The 24127-nt window shown below is 37.7% G+C and overlaps 1 protein-coding gene across 1 annotated transcript in view; it reads left to right on the top strand.

Annotated features, from left to right (window-relative positions):
- DIAPH2 (diaphanous related formin 2) overlaps window positions 1–24127 on the top strand; it is a 986776-nt gene that overhangs the window by 457215 nt on the left and 505434 nt on the right. Inside the window, exon 20 of the mRNA XM_053891427.1 lies at window positions 14960–15061. Coding sequence (XP_053747402.1) covers window positions 14960–15061 — 102 coding nt within the window. The remainder of the gene's footprint in view (window positions 1–14959; window positions 15062–24127) is intronic.

Genomic DNA, 24127 nt, shown 5'->3' with positions numbered 1-24127 from the left:
ATCTTTGCCAATTTTGATGCCTTTGATTTCCTTTTGTTGTCTGATTGCTAATGCTAGAACTTCCAACACTATGTTAAACAACAGCGGTGAGAGTGGGCATCCCTGTCTTGTTCCTGATCTCAGGGAAAAAGCTCTCAGTTTTTCCCCATTGAGGATGATGTTAGCTGTGGGCTTTTCATAAATGGCTTTTATGATCTTTAATTATTTTCCTTCTATCCCGACTTTCTCAAGGGTTTTTATTAAGAAAGGGTGCTGGATTTTGTCAAAGGCCTTTTCTGCATAGATTGACAGGATCATATGGTTTTTCTCTTTTTTTTAATTTATGTGATGTATCACGTTGATTAATTTGCGAATGTTGAACCAGCCCTGCATCCCAGGAATGAATCCCACTTGATCATGGTGAATAATTCTTTTTATATGCTGTTGAATTCGGTTTGCTAGTATCTTATTGAGAATTTTTGCATCCATATTCATCAGGGATATTGGCCTGTAGTTCTCTTTTTTTACTGGGTCTCTGTCTGGTTTAGGAATCAAAGTAATACTGGCTTCATAGAATGAGTCTGGAAGTTTTCCTTCCCTTTCTATTTCTTGGAATAGCTTGAGAAGGATAGGTATTATGTCTGCTTTAAACAGTTCTGGTAGAACTCCCCTGGGAAGCCATCTGGTCCTGGACTCTTATTTGTTGAGAGATTTTTGATTACCAATTCAATTTCTTTGCTGGTTATGGGTCTGTTCAAGCTTTCTATTTCCTCCTGATTGAGTTTTGGAAGAGTGTGGGTGTTTAGGAATTTGTCCATTTCTTCCAGGTTGTCCAATTTGTTGGCATATAATTTTTCATAGTATTCCCTGATAATTGTTTGTATCTCTGAGGGATTGGTTGTCATAATTCCATTTTCATTCATGATTTTATCTATTTGGGTCATCTCCCTTTTCTTTTTGAGAAGCCTGGCTAGAGGTTTGTCAATTTTGTTTATTTTTTCAAAAAACCAACTCTTGGTTTTGTTGATCTGCTCTACAGTTTTTTTAGATTCAATATTGTTTATTTCTGCTCTGATCTTTATTATTTCTCTTCTTCTGCTGGGTTTAGGCTGCCTTTGCTGTTCTGCTTCTATTTCCTTTAGGTGTGCTGTTAGATTTTGTATTTGGGATTTTTCTTGTTTCTTGAGATAGGCCTGGATTGCAATGTATTTTCCTCTCAGGACTGCCTTTGCTGCGTCCCAAAGCGTTTGGATTGTTGTATTTTCATTTTCGTTTGTTTCCATATATTTTTTAATTTCTTCTCTAATTGCCTGGTTGACCCATTCATTCTTTAGTAAGGTGTTCTTTAACCTCCATGCTTTTGGAGGTTTTCCAGACTTTTTCCTGTGGTTGATTTCAAGCTTCATAGCATTGTGGTCTGAAAGTATGCATGGTATAATTTCAATTCTTGTGAACTTATGAAGGGCTGTTTTGTGACCCAGTATATGATCTATCTTGGAGAATGTTCCATGTGCACTCGAGAAGAAAGTATATTCTGTTGCTTTGGGATGCAGAGTTCTAAATAGATCTGTCAAGTCCATCTGATCCAATGTATCATTCAGGGCCCTTGTTTCTTTATTGACCGCATGTCTTGATGATCTATCCATTTCTGTAAGTGGGGTGTTACCCGTGCAATTACCACATTCTTATCAATAAGGTTGCTTATGTTTATGAGTAATTGTTTTATATATTTGGGGGCTCCCGTATTCAGCGCATAGACATTTATAATTGTTAGCTCTTCCTGATGGATAGACCCTGTAATTATTATATAATGCCCTTCTTCATCTCTTGTTACAGCCTTTAATTTAAAGTCCAGTTTGTCTGATATAAGTATGGCTACTCCAGCTTTCTTTTGGCTTCCAGTAGCATGATAAATAGTTCTCCATCCCCTCACTCTCAATCTAAAGGTGTCCTCAGCTCTAAAATGAGTCTCTTGTAGACAGCAAATAGATGGGTCTTGTGTTTTTATCCATTCTGATACCCTATGTCTTTTGGTTGGAGCATTTAATCCATTTACATTCAGGGTTATAGAAAGATACGGGTTTAGAGGCATTGTGATGTCTGTATGTTTTATGCTTGTAGCGTTGTCTCTGGTACTTTGTCTCACAGGATCCCCCTTAGGATCTCTTGTAGGGCTGGTTTCGTGGTGACAAATTCCTTCAGTTTTTGTTTGTTTGGGAAGACCTTTATCTCTCCTTCTATTCTAAATGACAGACTTGCTGGATAAAGGATTCTCGGCTGCATATTTTTTTCTGTTTAGCACACTGAAGATCTCGTGCCAATCCTTTCTGGCCTTCCAAGTTTCTAAAGAGAGATCAGTCACGAGTCTTATAGGTCTCCCTTTATATGTGAGGGCACGTTTATCCCTTGCTGCTTTCAGAATTTTCTCTTTATCCTTGTATTTTGCCAGTTTGACGATATGTCGTGCAGAAGATCGATTCAAGTTACGTCTGAAGGGAGTTCTCTGTGCCTCTTAGATTTCAATGCCTTTTTCCTTCCCCAGTTCAGGGAAGTTCTCAGCTATTATTTCTTCAAGTACACCTTCAGCACCTCTCCCTCTCTCTTCCTCCTCTGGGATACCAATTATGCGTATATTATTTCTTTTTAGTGTATCACTTTGTTCTCTAATTTCCCCCTCATAGTCCTGGATTTTTTTTATGTCTCTTTCTCTCAGCTTCCTTTTTTCCATAACTTTATCTTCTAGTTCACCTATTCTCACCTCTGCCTCTTCAATCCGAGCCGTCGTGGTTTCCATTTTGTTTTGCATTTCGTTTGAAGCGTTTTTTCAGCTCCTCATGACAGTTCCTTTGTCCCTTGATCTCTGTAGCAAGAGATTCTCTGCTGTCCTCTATACTGTTTTCAAGCCCAGCGATTAATTTTATGACTATTATTCTAAATTCACTTTCTGTTATATTATTTAAATCCTTTTTGATCAGTTCATTAGCTGTTGTTATTTCCTGGAGATTCTTCTGAGGGGAATTCTTCCGTTTGGTCATTTTGGAGAGTCCCTGGAGTGGTGAGGAGCTGCAGGGCACTTCCCCCGTGCTGTGGTGTATAACTGGAGTTGGTGGGCGGGGCCGCAGTCAGACCTGATGTCTGCCCCCAGCCCACTGCTGGGGCCACAGTCAGACTGGTGTGTGTCTTCTCTTCCCCTCTCCTAGGGGTAGGATTCACTGTGGGGTGGCGTGGCTGTCTGGGCTACTTGCACACTGCCAGGTTTGTGGTGCTGGGGATCTGGCGTATTAGCTGGGGTGGGTAGGCAAGGTGCACGGGGGCAGGAGGGGCAGGCTTAGCTCGCTTCTCCTTAGGTGATCCACTTCAGGAGTGGCCCTGTGGCAGCAGGAGGGAGTCAGATTGGCTGCCGGAGGTTTGGCTCCACAGAAGCACAGAGTTGGGTGTTTGTGCGGAGCCAGCAAGTTCCCTGGCAGGAACTGGTTCCCTTTGGGATTTTGGCTGGGGGATGGGTAAGGGAGATGGCGCTGGCAAGCGCCTTTGTTCCCCACCAACCTGAGCTCTGTCGTCTGGGGGCTCAGCAGCTCTCCCTCACTTTGTCCTCCAGCCTTCCCGCTTTCTGAGCAGAGCTGTTAACTTATGACCTCCCAGACAGTAAGTCGCGCTTCCTGTGCGAACACACTCCCTCCGGCCCCTCGGCTTTTGCCAGCCAGACTCGGGGGCTTTGCTTGGCCGGAAGGCTGCCCCTCCGCCCCAGCTCCCTCCCGCCAGTCCGTGGAGCGCGCACTGCCTCACAGCCCTTCCTACCCTCTTCAGTGGGCCTCTCGTCTGTGCTTGGCTCCGGAGACTCCATTCTGCTAATCTCTGGCAGTTTTCTCGGTTATTTAGGCAGGTGTAGGTGGAATCTAAGTGATCAGCAGGACACGTGGGGAGCCCAGCGTCCCTCCTATGCCGCCATCTTCCCACCCCTCATAATATATATTTTATGAAAAATCCCATTAACAGAAAAATAAAATAAAAACAATTGAGTAATTTACATGCTTTGAAAATATTCTGGAAAAATGGAAATACCTTGTTATTTACTTACCTTTTCATTTCATAAAAGAAAATTATATTAATGAGGCAAAATAATGGATGCTCTTAATTTCATTTGGTTGTATATATGTTGTTATATCAATATTGGTATTTTTGTAAGTGAAAGGACATAATATTATAAATTTAATCTTTTTAGTTACTCAATGGATGCCATTATAGGCCTAAAATTTAATGGAAATGCAAAATTAACTAGGAAGAGGGAAATATATAAGCAGAGTGAACAAAAGAGAACTTACCCTGGGGCAAGATGCAGTTGTTTCCCATGGGATTTATGCTATATGTTGCCTACTGTATTTTCTTAGTGTGTATTTATATTTATTAAGGAATATTGATCTGGGGGCGCCTGGGTGGCTCAGTCGGTTAAGCGGCCGACTTCGGCTCAGGTCACGATCTCGCGGTCCGTGAGTTCGAGCCCCGCGTCAGGCTCTGGGCCAGGCCCAGAGCCTGGAGCCTGCTTCCGATTCTGTGTCTCCCTCTCTCTCTGCCCCTCCCCTGCTCATGCTGTGTCTCTGTCTCAAAACTAAACGTTTAAAAAAAAAATTTAAAAAAAATTAAAAAAGGAATATTGATCTGAAGTAATTTATTAAAAAAAATGAAGTAGTTGACTTGTGTCTTAGACCAATTTTAGTATCAGTGCAATGATGGCTTCATAGAATGAGTTAGGAAGTGTTCTGTTCCCCCCTTTTAATGTTTTTGGAAGAGATTGAAAAAGCTTGGTGTTAATTCTTTTTTACATATTTGGTGGAATTCACCAGTGAACCTAACAGGTCCTGAGCCTTTCTTTGTTGGGAATTTTTGATTACTTACACAATGTCCTTACTTCTAACAGGTCTACTCAGATTTTCAGGTGGTTTTTTTTTTTTTTTTTTAAATTTTTAATATATGAAATTTACTATCAAATTGGTTTCCATACAACACCCAGTACTCATCCCAAAAGGTGCCCTCCTCAATACCCATCACCCACCCTGTCCTCCCTCCCACCCTGCCCTCCCTCCCACCCCCCATCAACCCTCAGTTTGTTCTCAGTTTTTTAACAGTCTCTAATGCTTTGGCTCTCTCCCACTCTAACCTCTTTTTTTTTTTTTTTTTTCCTTTTTTTCCTTCCCCTCCCCCATGGGTTTCTGTTATGTTTCTCAGGATCCACATAAGAGTGAAACCATATGGTATCTGTCTTTCTCTGTATGGCTTATTTCACTTAGCATCACACTCTCCAGTTCCATCCATGTTGCTACAAAAGGCCATATTTCATTTTTTCTCATTGCCACGTAGTATTCCATTGTGTATATAAACCACAGTTTCTTTATCCATTCATCAGTTGATGGACATTTAGGCTCTTTCCATAATTTGGCTATTGTTGAGAGTGCCGCTATAAACATTGGGGTACAGGTGCCCCTATGCATCAGTACTCCTGTATCCCTTGGATAAATTCCTAGCAGTGCTATTGCTGGGTCATAGGGTAGGTCTATTTTTAATTTTCTGAGGAACCTCCACACTGCTTTCCAGAGCGGCTGCACCAATTTGCATTCCCACCAACAGTGCAAGAGGGTTCCTGTTTCTCCACATCCTCTCCAGCATCTATAGTCTCCTGATTTCTTCATTTTGGCCACTCTGACTGGCGTGAGGTGGTATCTGAGTGTGGTTTTGATTTGTATTTCCCTGATAAGGAGCGACGTTGAACATCTTTTCATGTGCCTGTTGGCCATCCGGATGTCTTCTTTAGAGAAGTGTCTATTCATGTTTTCTGCCCATTTCTTCCCTGGGTTATTTGTTTTTCGGGTGTGGAGTTTGATGAGCTCTTTATAGATTTTGGATACTAGCCCTTTGTCCGATGTGTCATTTGCAAATATCTTTTCCCATTCCGTTGGTTGCCTTTTAGTTTTGTTGGTTGTTTCCTTTGCTGTGCAGAAGCTTTTTATCTTCATAAGGTCCCAGTAATTCACTTTTGCTTTTAATTCCCTTGCCTTTGGGGATGTGCCGAGTAAGAGATTGCTACGGCTGAGGTCAGAGAGGTCTTTTCCTGCTTTCTCCTCTAAGGTTTTGATGGTTTCCTGTCTCACATTCAGGTCCTTTATCCATTTTGAGTTTAGTTTTGTGAATGGTGTGAGAAAGTGGTCTAGTTTCAACCTTCTGCATGTTGCTGTCCAGTTCTCCCAGCACCATTTGTTAAAGAGACTGTCTTTTTTCCATTGGATGTTCTTTCCTGCTTTGTCAAAGATGAGTTGGCCATACGTTTGTGGGTCTAGTTCTGGGGTTTCTATTCTATTCCATTGGTCTATGTGTCTGTTTTTATGCCAATACCATGCTGTCTTGATGATGACAGCTTTGTAGTAGAGGCTAAAGTCTGGGATTGTGATGCCTCCTGCTTTGGTCTTCTTCTTCAAAATTACTTTGGCTATTCGGGGCCTTTTGTGGTTCCATATGAATTCTAGGATGGCTTGTTCTAGTTTCGAGAAGAATGCTGGTGCAATTTTGATTGGGATTGCATTGAATGTGTAGATAGCTTTGGGTAGTATTGACATTTTGACAATATTTATTCTTCCAATCCATGAGCAGGGAATGTCTTTCCATTTCTTTATATCTTCTTCAATTACCTGCATAAGCTTTCTATAGTTTTCAGCATACAGATCTTTTACATCTTTGGTTAGATTTATTCCTAGGTATTTTATGCTTCTTGGTGCAATTGTGAATGGGATCAGTTTCTTTATTTGTCTTTCTGTTGCTTCATTGTTAGCGTATAAGAATGCAACTGATTTCTGCACATTGATTTTGTATCCTGCAACTTTGCTGAATTCATGTATCAGTTCTAGCAGACTTTTGGTGGAGTCTATCGGATTTTCCATGTATAATATCATGTCATCTGCAAAAAGCGAAAGCTTGACTTCCTCTTTGCCAATTTTGATGCCTTTGATTTCCTTTTGTTGTCTGATTGCTGATGCTAGAACTTCCAGCACTATATTAAACAGCAGCGGTGACAGTGGGCATCCCTGTCGTGTTCCTGATCTCAGGGAAAAAGCTCTCAGTTTTTCCCCGTTGAGGATGATGTTAGCTGTGGGCTTTTCATAAATGGCCTTTATGATCTTTAAGTATGTTCCTTCTATCCCGACTTTCTCAAGGGTTTTTATTAAGAAAGGGTGCTGGATTTTGTCAAAGGCCTTTTCTGCATCGATTGACAGGATCATATGGTTCTTCTCTTTTTTTTTGTTAATGTGATGTATCACGTTGATCGCTTTGCGAATGTTGAACCAGCCCTGCATCCCAGGAATGAATCCCACTTGATCATGGTGAATAATTCTTTTTATATGCTGTTGAATTCGATTTGCTAGTATCTTATTAAGAATTTTTGCATCCATATTCATCAGGGATATTGGCCTGTAGTTCTCTTTTTTTACTGGGTCTCTGTCTGGTTTAGGAATCAAAGTAATACTGGCTTCATAGAATGAGTCTGGAAGTTTTCCTTCCCTTTCTATTTCTTGGAATAGCTTGAGAAGGATAGGTATTATCTCTGCTTTAAATGTCTGGTAGAACTCCCCTGGGAAGCCATCTGGTCCTGGACTCTTATTTGTTGGGAGATTTTTGATAACCGATTCAATTTCTTCGCTGGTTATGGGTCTGTTCAAGCTTTCTATTTCCTCCTGATTGAGTTTTGGAAGAGTGTGGGTGTTTAGAAATTTGTCCATTTCTTCCAGGTTGTCCAATTTGCTGGCATATAATTTTTCATAGTATTCCCTGATAATTGTTTGTATCTCTGAGGGATTGGTTGTAATAATTCCATTTTCATTCATGATTTTATCTATTTGGGTCATCTCCCTTTTCTTTTTGAGAAGCCTGGCTAGAGGTTTGTCAATTTTGTTTATTTTTTCAAAAAACCAACTCTTGGTTTCGTTGATCTGCTCTACAGTTTTTTTAGATTCTATATTGTTTATTTCTGCTCTGATCTTTATTATTTCTCTTCTTCTGCTGGGTTTAGGCTGCCTTTGCTGTTCTGCTTCTATTTCCTTTAGGTGTGCTGTTAGATTTTGTATTTGGGATTTTTCTTGTTTCTTGAGATAGGCCTGGATTGCAATGTATTTTCCTCTCAGGACTGCCTTCGCTGCATCCCATAGCGTTTGGATTGTTGTATTTTCATATTCGTTTGTTTCCATATATGTTTTAATTTCTTCTCTAATTGCCTGGTTGACCCACTCATTCGTTAGTAGGGTGTTCTTTAACCTCCATGCTTTTGGAGGTTTTCCAGACTTTTTCCTGTGGTTGATTTCAAGCTTCATAGCATTGTGGTCTGAAAGTATGCATGGTATAATTTCAATTCTTGTGAACTTATGAAGGGCTGTTTTGTGACCCAGTATATGATCTATCTTGGAGAATGTTCCATGTGCACTCGAGAAGAAAGTATATTCTGTTGCTTTGGGATGCAGAGTTCTAAATATATCTGTCAAGTCCATCTGATCCAATGTATCATTCAGGGCCCTTGTTTCTTTATTGACTGTGTGTCTAGATGATCTATCCATTTCTGTAATGGGGTGTTAAAGTCCCCTGCAATGACCACATTCTTATCAATAAGGTTGCTTATGTTTATGAGTAATTGTTTTATATATCTGGGGGCTCGGGTATTTGGCGCATAGACATTTATAATAGTTAGCTCTTCCTGGTGGATAGACCCTGTGATTATTATATAATGCCCTTCTTCATCTCTTGTTACAGCCTTTAATTTAAAGTCTAGTTTGTCTGATATAAGTATGGCTACTCCAGCTTTCTTTTGGCTTCCAGGAGCATGATAAATAGTTCTCCATCCCCTCACTCTCAATCTAAAGGTGTCCTCAGATCTAAAATGAGTCTCTTGTAGACAGCAAATAGATGGGTCTTGTTTTTTTATCCATTCTGATACCCTATGTCTTTTAGTTGGCGCATTTAATCCATTTACATTCAGTGTTATTATAGAAAGATACGGGTTTAGAGTCATTGTGATGTCTGTATGTTTTATGCTTGTAGTGATGTCTCTGGTACTTTGTCTCACAGGATCCCCCTTAGGATCTCTTGTAGGGCTGGTTTCGTGGTGACAAATTCCTTCAGTTTTTGTTTGTTTGGGAAGACCTTTATCTCTCCTTCTATTCTAAATGACAGACTTGCTGGATAAAGGATTCTCGGCTGCATATTTTTTCTGTTTAGCACACTGTAGATATCGTGCCAAGCCTTTCTGGCCTGCCAAGTTTCAAAGGAGAGATCAGTCACGAGTCTTATAGGTCTCCCTTTATATGTGAGGGCACGTTTATCCCTTGCTGCTTTCAGAATTTTCTCTTTATCCTTGTATTTTGCCAGTTTCACTATGATATGTCGTGCAGAAGATCGATTCAAGTTACGTCTGAAGGGAGTTCTCTGTGCCTCTTGGATTTCAATGCCTTTTTCCTTCCCCAGTTCAGGGAAGTTCTCAGCTATAATTTGTTCAAGTACCCCTTCAGCACCCTTCCCTCTCTCTTCCTCCTCTGGGATACCAATTATGCGTATATTATTTTTTTTTTAGTGTATCACTTAGTTCTCTAATTTTCCCCTCATACTCCTGGATTTTTTTATCTCTCTTTCTTTCAGCTTCCTCTTTCTCCATAACTGTATCTTCTAGTTCACCTATTCTCTCCTCTGCCTCTTCAAGCCGAGCCATCGTGGTTTCCATTTTGTTTTGCAATTCGTTTAAAGCGTTTTTCATCTCCTCGTGACTGTTCCTTAGTCCCTCGATCTTTGTGGCAAGAGATTCTCTGCTGTCCTGTATACTGTTTTCAAGCCCAGCGATTAATTTTATGACTATTATTCTAAATTCACTTTCTGTTATATTATTTAAATCCTTTTTGATCAGTTCATTAGCTGTTGTTATTTCCTGGAGATTCTTCTGAGGGGAATTCTTCCGTTTGGTCATTTTGGAGAGTCCCTGGCGTGGTGAGGACCTGCAGTGCACTTCCCCTGTGCTGTGGTGTATAACTGGAGTTAGTGGGCGGGGCCGCAGTCCGACCCGATGTCTGCCCCCAGCCCACTGCTGGGGCCACAGTCAGACTGGTGTATGCCTTCTCTTCCCCTCTCCTAGGGGCGGGATTCACTGTGGGGTGGCGTGGCTGTCTGGGCTACTTGCACACTGCCAGGTTTGTGGTGCTGGGGATCTGGCGTATTAGCTGGGGTGGGTAGGCAAGGTGCACGGGGGCAGGAGGGGCAGGCTTAGCTCGCTTCTCCTTAGGTGATCCACTTCAGGAGTGGCCCTGTGGCAGCAGGAGGGAGTCAGATTGGCTGCCGGAGGTTTGGCTCCACAGAAGCACAGAGTTGGGTGTTTGCGCGGAGCGAGCAAGTTCCCTGGCAGGAACTGGTTCCCTTTGGGATTTTGGCTGGGGGATGGGCGGGGGAGATGGCGCTGGCGCCTTTGTTGGCCGCCAAGCTGAGCTCTGCCGTCCGGGGGCTCAGCAGCTCTCCCTCCCTTTGTCCTCCAGCCTTCCCGCTTTCCGAGCAGAGCTGTTAACTTATGACCTCCCAGACGCTAAGTCGCGCTTGCTGTCGGAACACAGTCTGTCCGGCCCCTCCGCTTTTGCCAGCCAGACTCGGGGGCTCTGCTTGGCCGGGGAGCCGCCCCTCCGCCCCGGCTCCCTCCCGCCAGTCCGTGGAGCGCGCACCGCCTCGCCGCCCTTCCTACCCTCTTCCGTGGGCCTCTAGTCTGCGCTTGGCTCTGGAGACTCCGTTCTGCTAATCCTCTGGCGGTTTTCTGGGTTCTTTAGGCAGGTGTAGGTGGAATCTAAGTGATCGGCAGGACGCGCTGTGAGCCCCGCGTCCTCCTACGCCTCCATCTTCCGGAACCCCCTTTTTTTTTTTTTTTTTTTTTGACTCAGTCTTGGTAGTTTGTGTGGTTCAAGGAATTTGTCGATTTCTTCTAGGTTATCCAGTTTGTCGGCGTACAGTTATTCATCGCATCCTCTTAGAATCTTTTTTATTTTTTTTAAAATTTTTTAATGTTTTTATTTATTTTTGAGACAGAGAGAGACACAGCATGAGCAGGGGAGGGGCAGAGAAAGGGGGAGACACAGAATCTGAAGCAGGCTCCAGGCTCTGAGCTGTCAGCACAGAGCCCGACTCAGGACTCGAACTCACGGAGTGTGAGATCATGACCTGAGCTGAAGTCAGGTGCTCAACCGACTGAGCCATCCAGGCGCCCCAGAATCTCTTTTATTTTTAAAAAATCAATAATAATGTCTCAACTGTTATTACTGATTTTAGTTATTAGAGTCTTCTGTCTTTTTTTTTCTTAGTCTAACTAAAGATTTGTCAATTTTGGAATTAACTTTTATTTTAAATAATTTTCCTCTGTTGGTTTTTCAGATCTCTAATTAATTAATTACATTTTTGCCTATTTTAATTTATGTATTTCCTTCTCACTTCTTGCTGTGGCTTAAGTGTGCTTTTCCTCTAGTACCTTAAAGTGTACAGTTAGGTTATTGGTTTGAAACCTTTCTTCTTTTTTAATGTAGATGCTTATTACTACAAATCTTCCTTTTGGTACTGTCTTTGCTGAATTCCATAAGTTTTAGCATGTTGTTTTCATTTTCATTAATATCAAGGTATTTTCTAATTTCCCTTGTGATTTCTTCTATGACCCATTGCTTATTTGCTTATTCTGCATATTTGTGAATTTTCCACTTTTCCTTCAGTTATTTATTTCTAACGACATTTCCATTATGATCAAAAAAGATACTTTGCATGATTTAAGTCTACTAAAATTTATTAGGACTTGTTTTGTGGTCTGATATGTGATATATCTTGGAGCATGTTCCATGTGCACTTAAGAAGGCACATTCTGCTGTTGTTAAGAGGAGTGTTTTGTGTAGATTAGGTCTAATCAGATTATAGTGTTGTCCAAATTCTCAATTTCCTTGTTATTTTTCTTTCTTCTTGTTATATCCATTATTGAAAGTTGAATATTAAATATCCCACATATTATTTCAGAATTGCCTTTTTGTCCTTTCAATTCTGTCAATTTTTATTTCATATATTTTTTAGCTCTTGTGGACACGTGCTGTAATAATTATATCTTCTTGATGGGTTGAACATTTTATCAATATAGAATATCCTTCTTTGTCTCTTGTTACTTTTTTTTAATTTAAGTCTATTTTGTCTGACAATAATATAGCCACCACAGTTTGGTTTTGTGTGATGTGTGGGTGTGTATGTGGTTACTATTTACATGGAGTATATTTTTCTGTTCTTTGCTTTCAACCTCTTGTGTCCTTTTATCTAAAACTGAGTCTCATGTAGACTACATACAGATAGATATGTTTGCTTTTAAATCCAATCTTCCAAACTTTTACTTTTAATGAGAATTTAATGCATTTACATTTAAAGTAATTATTCATAAGGAAGGGCTTAGTTCTTCCATTAATCTCTTTTGTGTATCACATGTTTTTTCTTCCTTAATTTCTCTATTAGTATCTATTTTTGTATTTGTTTATTTTTGTTGCCTAGTATTTTGGTTCCCATCTTTATTTTTGCGTGATTTTCTGTCACTATTAGTTCCTTTAGGGATTACAGTTGATATCTTAAACTTAAGACACCCGAGTTTTAATAATACAAAATTAGTTTAAATAACATACATTGTTCCTATACATATATATTCCTTTTATACTGTTTTTGTCACAGATTACATGGTTATACATTGTATGATCATTAACTTATATTTATAATTATTGTGTTATGCATTTGCCTTTTAACTCATATAGAAACAAGAGTTATAAACCACAAGTATAATCACCTTGTTTTTTTTTAATGTTTACCTATGTAATTACCTTTATAATTGCTTATTTCTTATGTCTTTGAATTACTGTTTAGTGTCCTTTTATTTCTGCCTGTAGGTCTTCCATTAGTATTTCTTGCAGAACAGGTTTGCTAGCAATAAATTATATTTGTTGTTGTTGTTAATTTGAGAATGTCTTAGTTTCTCCATTATTGTTTAAAAGAGGATACTTTTATTGGATACAGAATTCTTGTTTGATGGTGTTTATTTCAGGACTTAAAATATGTTATTCTACTACCTTTTAGCTTCCATTGGAGAAATCAGATATTAATCTCATTGTGGGTCCCTTAAATGTGACAATTCACTTCCCTCTTGCTATTTTAAAATCACTCTTCTTCTTTGATCCAAAGTGCCTCAGTGTGGACTTCTTTGAAGTTCTGCTCAGTGCTGATGTATTTGTTCATGGTTTGCTTTAGGTCATTGAACATATTTAAAATGTTTAAATGTTGATTTAATGTTTTTGACTACTAATTCCAAAATTGAGCTTCTTCAGGGATTTTTTCTGTGATATTCTTTTATTTTTCCTGTTTAGCTTAAGGTTGCCTATTTTTTTTGCATGCTTTGTCTTTTTTTGGTTTTGTTGAGAATTGGACTTTTGAGTATATTATAACTCTGGAAACTTGATTTTTCTACTCCCCACAGATGGCTGATGTTTGTTTCCTGAGGGCTGTAGCTATTTGTTTGTAATTTCTCTAAACAATTGCTGCAAGCTGTATATTTTTTGGGTGTGGTTACTGGATCTTGGGTTTAATTAACTCTGCTGTCAGCCAGTGATCTGACAAAAATTTCCTTAAAATGTCTGTTTCCAAAAAGCAGGGGAAGTGTTTCTGTCTATTTAAGTCTTCTGATAGATGCCATCTGGGGAAGCTACTGCAACCCAAAAGGGTTGAAATCAAGGCAGACACTTACACAGGTCCTTCAGTGAATTGCCAAACCAACCAAAATGTACCTCCTCAAATTTTGGAGAAGAAGATCCCTACTGCTCACCCTGGCATCAGCCAGCCCCTCAAGGACTCAGGCACTATCTTCACGGTGGTGCTGAGGAATGGGTTTTGATATCTCTTTTGTACATGTCATTCTCTTACCAGAGAACACCAGTGTATCCCTTCAACAAACACGCCCCTTGTTGTAAGCATCCAATCAAGTTTCAGTGTTTTGAAATAGTTTATTTAAATTGCTCTTTTTAGCTTACTGATTGCTTTGGTGGTGGGCCCAATCCCTGGAGCTGACTTTTCTGCCATTTTGTATCAACCCTACTTTCTTAAATCTTATTTTCCTGCTTTTATTCCTTGCCTGTGTCTTTTGAAATCCTATACAAGTCCCCAAAATGTTGGTTGCATGCTAATATAATGATAATAAGAATTATACCATAGATCAAGATAAACTAGGTTGAGAGGAATTAATCAATTTTGATTCTCTTAGGCATCAAACTTGAACATATATCAGACTCCATCACTTTTGCTTAATTCTCCATTAAAGTGGTAATGTATTATGTATGTAAATACTGATGTAGATAATGGGAGATTTTTTTACAGGCTTGGTGTACTTTTTTTTAAATTTTTTTTAACGTTTATTTGTTTTTGAGACAGAGAGAGACAGAGCATGAACGGGGCAGGGTCAGAGAGAGGGAGACACAGAATCTGAAACAGGCTCCAGGCTCTGAGCTGTCAGCACAGAGCCTGACGCGGGGCTCGAACTCATGGACCTTGAGATCATGACCTGAGCCGAAGTCGGCCGCTTAACCGACTGAGCCACCTAAGCGCCCCTTGGTGTGCTTTATAAGGTTAAAGATTATTCCAAATTTTGCCAATTATGAAGAGTACAGTTGACTTTTGTTATTATTGTACATGCATTAATTCAGCATAGTATTTTTCTGTTTTTCATATGAATTGACTAATAGAAAATAAAGCTCAAAAATTATGCTATATATGTAAGGCATGGTAAGTTAGTCAATTTTTCAATGTCATTTATTTCCATTTGATCTTAGCAAAAAATAAATTTATCTTCCTAATCACTTTTAGAGTTGTTGATGCAAATTTACTAGTCCTAATAATATTAAGTTTTTATACTTTTCTTTTGTTTTAGAACCTTGTAAAACATCTTCCTGAGCAGAAAATACTCTGTGAATTAGCACAGCTGAGGAATGAGTATCATGACCTCAGTGAGCCTGAACAGTTTGGAGTTGTGGTATGTATCTAGCATAAGGGCCCACAAACTCAACTGGGGTGTAACACTTGTCAGAAATAATGAAAAGGACATTTCAATTGTTGGTTTTTTTCAAACTATACAACTACATAATTTAATATAACATTGGCTGTCAGAAAAAAATATTATTTATCATGGTATTGAAACATAAAGAAATTTCTATTTCTATTTTACAGAATACTTCAAGATATCTCCTGGGATCTCTTCCATACTAGTGCTGATATTTAATTCTATTAATATATGAAAAGTAGTATATATTATTGTATTGGCCATTTTTTTCTTTTATTTAGATCTTGATGTTAGAGTTTGCCCCCCTTCCAAATTTAGGCTAAATGAAAGAGTAGTAACTAGATAAATAACAATATCCTAAAAAACTTTTTTTGTGGCATGAACTGTGTCAGAGAAAGCACAAGAATTTTCAGATTTCCTCTGGAGTGTCATTAATTAAGTGAAAGCTTTAAATAAACTGTTTTGGGAAGAAAATTCTCATAAAAATATTGTGCTTTAATATGTTTAAATCATTATTGGAATGAGTTGTTTCCTCACCCCCTCTTCATTTTAAGGGGTACAAAGGATGACTATATATAAATTATGTATTAAAGAATATAGTTACATGTTTTAGTCATTCCCCAAACCTGCTATTGAAATAATGGGCAAAGCGAAAATGGGAAAGAGGAGATGGTGATTTATTTAATTTCTTGGAGGAAAAGCTATTTTTAACTTACATATTCAATGCAAGTTGGTTTACTTTGTGGAGAAGCAGCTGTATTATGTATTATGGCTCCCTGACAATTTCCCATATGAATACTAAGACTCAAAATTAATATTGGAACTAGTAGTCAAATACTGTGCTTCATCAAATATTTTATTACCTTTTTAATAGTAATATATTTTAATTGATATGATTTGGTACTTTGCAATTTAAAACTCTTGATTAAAGTCAAAATGTGATAGAGCAGAGAGCATTCGTTTTGACCATGTGCAATAAATTCTTGCCCACATTTAGAGCTTATTAATTCTCAGATATGGCATTGCATTTACTTCTATGGGAAGATTCTGTCAAATCCCTGAAAATAAAATCAGGAGTGTATATTTTGGATGAGATAGACCTAAGGTAAAGTACCTGAGGAAGATATTTTTCTCTTTTTTGAGTTATGCAAATTATTCCAGTTGAACTGGCTAGATATTACTGATTAAATCACAGTGCTTTAGTGCAATATTAAATAATAAAAGTTTCTAGACCAAAGTCCACATTTGAAACCTAAGGTGATTGAATTCATAGTATAATTGAAGCAGAGCTATATACTATCTGAGAATTCAGCTGTGCCATGATGGTTATGAGTTTTACAGTAGGTACACTACACAGTTTCTCTGAGGCCATTTTTTTTTTCCTGAATGCAGTTTATCTTGGATGCTGTATTAGTTTTCCAAGCAAGTCCTTCAAGAGGAATATCCTTGGTGCCACACTGAGGAAATTAAGTTTGGGGACATAAAAAGCAATATACCTTCTGAATTAAAAGCAAAATAGAAAATGGAAGAGATTTCTTATTTATGCACATAACCATAAATAATTCCAGGGCTGTGTACATGAAGTAACCTGGTCCTCATATTTAATTCTCCCATCCTTAGTTACATGCCTGTAGGGAGAAAAAAGTCAAGGACATTACAAAGTAATTAATGCTACATAAATTACCCAAGATAGTATCCATCAGGATTTGTCAAATAAAGTTTAGATAATCTCCTATCTAGGAAAATATTTTTGAAATAATGATAGGCTTTAGTCTTTTGAGCACCAGCTATTATTGTTGCCATTATTGTTTATAGAAACAGAATGTATTGGGATGCTTAGAATATCTTGTATACAATAGGCAGTAAATATTTATTGAATTGAATTGTACGATGATTATTGAACTCAAGTATGAGGCTGAGATTAAAAAGAGCATATTTTAGGTCTGTAAAAGCAAAAATTATGTTAAAACATATTTCTCCAAGTCAATGCTAAAACTAAATTAACTTCTTTGTGAATACAGCCAAATACTTTTTAATCCTCAAAATATATTGACAGCCTACATTTAGGAAAGCTTCACAAGTGTAGAATCATCTGCACTAATGGGAAAGTCTCCAAACTGGTTGTCTTGCTTCTCTGCTAATTCCCCCATCAATACAATTAGTGTAGTCTACTTAAAATCTATATCCGACATGTGATTTCTGTGTCCAAAACCTTCAGTGTCTCCCAGAATTTACAGAATAAAATCTGAGCTCCTTAGTATTCTCATTCTGCTCGTAACTCTGTGTCTTTATATCCTGTTCTCTTTGGTGAACTGAGTGAATTGGTGTCTTTATGACATTTTAGCTTTTACCACAGCAGGACTCTCACTGCCATTTCAGCAGTTATTTTACTTGTTCCTGTTCAGTGACCTTTCATTTTTCTATAGTGGCTATATCATATCTTACTTGCTCTTCTTAAGTCTTCTAACCTCCCCCTATTCTTTCTTTTCATTTACTACCAACCGTCTAATCTTTTACACACCAGAGTAAAAGGAAAGCACTTAGGCTTCAGAACCTCCAATATCTCTTCTTCCTACGAAGCTATCTCTAGCCATATCTTTTATTAACATATTGTCTGTCAAACCTCAGAAAAAGGGATAGCTTATTATTATTACTAATTTTTTGTTGCTCTTATTATTTACAGAAACAACGCATTACGGAGCTACTGTGTCTGATACTATGTTAAGCATTTTTATATGCACCATCTTATGTATTATTTATATCTATGAAGTTTGCACTTTTATTAGCTCCATATTATGAATGAGGAAACCCAGGTGAAGGAAGGCTAGGGACCTTGTCCCAAGGTTACATAGCAAGTAGTAGATGCATAATTCAAACCCAGGCAGTCTGATATAGACAGTGGTTTTATTCATTTTTATTTTAAAATTTTATTTATTCTTGTATAGATATATTTTTATTTGAATTTTAGTTACTTAAAATACAGTGCAATATTAGTTTCAGGAGTAGAATTCAGTGATTCATCACTTACTTACAACACCCAGTGCTCATCCCAACAAGTGCCCTCCTTACTACCCATCTAGCCCATCTCCAACCCACCTCCCTCCCATCATCCCTCAGTTTGTTACATATCATAAGAGTCTCTTGTGGTTTCTTTCCTTCTCTTTTCTCCCCCGACCCACTTTCCATATGTGCATTTGTTTTGTTTCTAAAATTCCACATATGAGTGAAATCATATGGTATTTGTCTTTCTCTGACTTATTTTGCTTAGAATAATACATTCTAGCTCCATCCATGTCATTGCAAATGGCAAGATTTCATTCGTTTTGATGGCTGAATGATGTTTCACTGTATATTTTTATTTTATTGAAGAATAGTTGACATACAATATTGTATTAGTTTCAAGTGTACAAGATAGTGCTTCAATATTTATATAAGTTACAAAATGGTCACCACAGTAAGTCTAGTTACCATCTCTCACTATGCCAAATGGTTACAATATTATTGACTATATTCCTTATGCTGTATATTACTTCCCAATGTCTTATTTGTTTCATAACTGGAAGATTGTACCTTTTAATCCCCTTCAGCTATTTCATCTATCCCTCCACCACCCTCCCCTCTGGCAAGTACCAGTTTGTATTCTATATATTTGAGTCTGTTATTTTTTTTTTTTTTTGTTCATTTGTGGCTTTGTTTTCTTAGAATCCATGTATAAGTGAAATCATACAGGATTTCATTTAATATAACATTTCATTTCATTCATACTTATTTCATTTAGTATAACATTCTCAAGGTCCATCCATGTTGTTGCAAGTGACAGGATTTCAGATTAATATTACATTACATACGTAACACACATCACCACCACCACCACCACCACACCTTTATCTATTAATTCACTGATGTACATTTATGTTCCTTCCATATCCTGGATATTATAAATACTGCTGTGATGAACATAAGGGTGCTTATCTTTTCATATTGGTGTTTTTGGGGGCGCCTGGGTGGCTCAGTCGGTTGAGCGTCCAACTTCGACTCAGGTCATGATCTCACAGCTTGTGGGTTCGAGCCCCGCATCGGGCTCTGTGCTGACTGCTCAGAGCCTGGAGCCTGTTTCAGATTCTGTGTCTCCCTCTCTCTCTGACCCTCCCCCGTTCATGCTCTGTCTCTCTCTGTCTCAAAAATAAATAAACGTTAAAAAAAAAATTTTTTTTTAAAAATTTAAAATTAAAAAAAAAATTGGTGTTTTTGTTTCCTCCTGATAAAGAGTGCTTTTAACTGCTATACTGTTCTAGTGTATGTGTGTGTGTGAGAGAGAGAGAGAGAGAGAGAGAGAGAGAGATGCTCTACTATATGCTAATTTACTTGTCTGTGTTTTGAGCATTATTGTCTCTTGCCTGCTTTAGAGTTCTGTTTTTATTATATCTTCAGTTTGTCATTCTGCAGTTTGACTTCCTCTTCAGAAAAAATAAAACTTAAGTCCCTCACTTCCTAAAACTGAATAAATTGATAGCTGGATAGATGAATGAGTGAAAATCATTTTTGACCCTGAGATCCCTGATAGCTGCTGCTCTCTCTCCATTTCCTATCATCTGTTTTTTTTTCAAAGATTAGTTTCCTTTTCCTCTACTTCATTACTTCTCATGTACTATTCAACAAACAACAACCAGAATTCTGCCTTGAACAATGCGTTGAAAATTACCTAAGAGAGATCATTAATTACCTCCTAATTGAATCTAGAATATACATCTGATCTACTCTTCATCTGTGTCATTACCACCTTAGCCCCAAGCCAGCATCATCATTTTCTTTAACAATTATGATATACTTTTAGCTTCTTTTCCCCACTCATGCTTTTGCCTTTCTCCAAGTTAATCTCAGTGCAGCTCTCAAATGTGGCATTTCTAGAGTTTTTTTGTATTTCATCATATAATTTATCTGATTAAACCATCAGTGCTGTTGTGTGGCACTAAGGCTACAATATAAACTCCTCACCAGGATTTACCACCTCTCCCACTTTTATCTCCTGTTGCTTGGCTTCTTGCTCATGTTCCCTCAGCCACACTATATTTTATTTTTCACTTTTTTTTTTAATTTACCATGCTCTTTCCTGCCTCTGGCAGGAGATTACACATGCTGCCTCCTCTTACACTCACTTGCTGCCTGCCTCTTTCCTGCTTATTCTTCCAGTCTCGGCTTAAAGTTCATTTTGCCAGTGATGCCTTCACTTACCTATCAGTCAAAATTCAGTCTTCCTATTAAAATCCCTCAGAGCGCTTTTTTTTCCTTTATCTTTCTAGAAGTTATCATGGTTTGTAGTTATTTGTAAGGTTGTTTATTCAACATCTGTAAATCCCTGCTAGATTGCAACTTTTTCAAGTGCATGCATCATGCTGATTTTATTCACATAGTATACACTTAACATATATTTGCTGAATGTATTAACTCGAATGCAAAATCAAGCAAAATCAAGCAGGCTCTTTTTCGTCCTGATTCTGTATCCGTATGGTACTAGGTAACATGGAAGGATTTAACCTCCTTATTGAAAACTTTTCTTTATTTACCTTCTCTAACAATACTCTTTCCTAATTTCATCCCTATGACCACTACCAGTGCCCTGTGGAGTTTCCATTATCATATAATTTCTTGGATAAAAAAAACAAATCTCATCAGTTAGGAATAATCATATGTTAGAAGTGAGATCATTCCTGTAAGATTCGTTAAAATCATCATCAAATAAAAAACAATCAAATTGGCAAACCTGGGGAAAAACATGGCTTTGACTTTTTGAAAGAAATAAGTTTATCTGAGACAGTGACTGGGCTGCTAAGCTTTCTCTAAACTTTTTGAGTTTTTAGCAGCCACATCTTTGGGCTTGCTTGTATTCATATTAAATAAGCTAAGAAGAAACAAATAAAAGGGGAAACAGAAAAAATAAACTAATAATAAAATTCACTGACCTTTCCTCTGTATAGAGGCAGACCACCTTGTAAGAGGGATGTACTAGTCCCCACACCTATGATCAATAATTCTTTTCTTTACTGGGGGTAGATTGTCTGCATAGCTTCCCACTGATTTGTCCTCCAACCTGCCTCCCACAGAACTGAATTTGGTACATTGTTGTAATTATGTGCTGTACTTTTACTGGGGTAAAAACATATATCTTTGAAAGCTTTGCCAGTTAGAACCCCAGCAGGAGCTTTTAGATTCTTTAGAAAGTGTATGCAGCTCAGCTGTTCTCAAACCTCAGAGCTGTGGAAATTCCCACTTGTTTTGCAGTGAGGATGGAGACCTATACTGTGTGTCTATTAAACTAACATCTTCTGAAAAAGAAGACAATAATTAGTTCTTTTAGTAATCACTACTTTGTTTTTCTGAGTTCAAAATTACCCATATTTTTTTTTCAATTAAAAACATTCTAGAGCTGTAATCTAACAAAAATGTTGGCTAGCCTTGTGCATAAAAACATTTATAAGAAAAGCACAGATTATGTGATATTGCTGGCAGTACATTTATCTTTATTTTTGTTTACACAAATACATAAAGGTGTAAGGAGTAGATTTATACCTATAGCTGGAAGTACAACTATGAAGTAAGTGTGCTTTTTAATTTTTTAAAGCCTCATAAGAGCTTATGAGCTCTATTGAAGTTAGCTTAACCAGGTGAAAAGGAAATTTTTAAAGGCTTTTTTTCTCTCCCAAATATCATCAAAGGCAATTAATTTTGATGGAAAAGTGTAGCTCTTCTATTCCATTAATATTAAGCCATTATTCAAGTTTGCATAATCATTGGAAAAAAACATTTTTATTTCATCTGCTTTCATTCAGTGTGTTCACTGTTTTGATATGTAATGCCCTGATTGTTTCTATTTTCATTCTTTTTGTAAATATGAATGCTAGCTCTTACTTTTTGAGGTGTATTAATTTTATTGAAGGAAAAAAGCTGGATTAATAACTTTGAGATCAAGACAAAGAATACTTGCCACAACTCATTCTCAAGTCCATGTATTCATATTCTTGTTCATTTCATTAACTTCTCATAATAGTTCATTTTGTGGCAGGATTGTTACTTACATCAGATTTTGCAATAAAATAAAATAAATAAAATAAAATAAAATAAAATAAAATAAAATAAAAAGTAAAATAAAACAACCTGAAAACTGAACATTCAGATTAGGTCTATGAATGTCAGTCAATTTTGCTATTGATTTCTTTTCATTAAATTTTAAAAATCAGAAGTTAACTCTTTTCCTCCCTCTGTATATCAGTAATCTCTAATACAACAGCATAGCACAACAGTCATTTTGATGGCCATTCTTGGCCTCAAACAGTTGTTTTCAGAAGGATGTTTTGAAATGCTCTCAAACTCTTGAGTTTACAGTGTCTTTTGGGGTGGACATTGTTACTATGTTTTGTTTCAGACTAAAGACTAGTAGATGTTTGTTGATGCATAATTTCCATCTATCACTATCTTGGGGAAAGTGTTCTCTGTCAGTATATCATTGTTTTTTGATATAGAGTTAGTATTTTTTAATTTTTTATTTGACGTATAGTTAACATGTCATATTAGTTTCAGGTGTGTGACGCAGTGTTTTGGCAGCTCTTTTATATTATGCGACATTACATTTTTCCAAAGCCTGATGTTATAGACTATCTATGGTTCTTATCTCTCCTTACATCTAATATAGAAACATTTGCCATTGGCTTCATGTAGTAGGTGCACTTGTATTGATTATTTTGTCTGGTTTAGATGTAAAACATACTGCAGAAAGTACAGTAATAAGCAGGAGAGATCCTGTTCTTGAGGACATTGTTGGCTAAAAGAAGATAATAAAATTGCTTCATAGAGAATCACAGATGTCCTTGCTGTATTTCCATGCATTAAGGCAGAGTTGTGCTCAGTCATTGAATCTAGATTTCACACCTTTTATAAGCAGTTCTGTCTGCTGTTTAACTTAATATACCCTTCTTTAATTTGACTTCATTATTATAACCTTCATTATAGTTACTGATACAAATTATTCTGTGTATGCTATGTGTGGTGAGTCCTAATAGTATTTAACTATTTGTGAAAAACACATTGTAACAAAGTGTATTTGTTACAAATATATATGATAGGTCTAATGAATTCTTAATATTATATTTTGAAGAGACTATAAGATCAATTATGTTTGCATGCGATGGTCATTGAAGGTGTGTTTCTTAACAGTGCAAAAAGAAAGATAAATAACCTTAAAGGTGGGCAACATGTGGGAGCAGGAGCAGCATGTGGTTATCTCCTCCTCCTTCACACATGACTTTTACATTTGTGCCTTTTTTCTTTCTTTTTGGATTCTTTTTAATTTTTCTAATGTTTATTTATTTTTGAGAGAGAGAAAAAGAGAGAGACAGAGAGAGACAGAGAGAAAGAGCCAGCAGGGGAGGGGCAGAGAGAGAGGGAGACACAGAATCCGAAGCAGGCTCTAGGCTCTGAGCTGTCAGCACAGAGCCGGACGTGGGACTTGAACCCATGAACTGTGAGGTCATGACCTGAGCCAAAGTTGGACGCTTAACCATTTGAGCAATTTAGGCACCCCTCTCTCTGGATTTCTACAGTAGTTTGGCAGTAGATTGATATTCACCATCTGCCTAGGTGGTGGAGTGTGTAAAATTTAAATCATATAAACAAAACTATCTCTTGAGTCTTTGGGGAAATAACCCACTTGTAGCTGCTCTCACTAAAGCTGTCAGTGCATTGTTTTAAATATAGTACAGATCAGCTAAAGGAATGGTAGCTGCTTGATGTGATTTGATAGACAAGTACCTCATAACAAAATAAATCCCCTATATAATACAACACCATGGTCAACATCCCATAGTACTTCAAGGAATGCATTATAAAACAAAGAATGTCGACTAAAATGCTGCCAGGGATCACAACTGAACACAAACATGCATTTCAGTCGAGTTTGTGTTTTTAGTTATATCACTTAGGTGCACTTAAGTGCCTTTTTGAGACATGAGCCTTTTAATAGTTGTATCTGTGGCTGGGGATGTTGCT

The sequence above is a fragment of the Panthera pardus genome, unplaced genomic scaffold (genome assembly GCF_024362965.1).
Source record: "Panthera pardus isolate Hobbes unplaced genomic scaffold, ASM2436296v1 HiC_scaffold_27, whole genome shotgun sequence".
Taxonomy (NCBI): Eukaryota; Metazoa; Chordata; class Mammalia; order Carnivora; family Felidae; genus Panthera; species Panthera pardus.
This window is presented reverse-complemented; position numbering and strand designations above follow the sequence as displayed.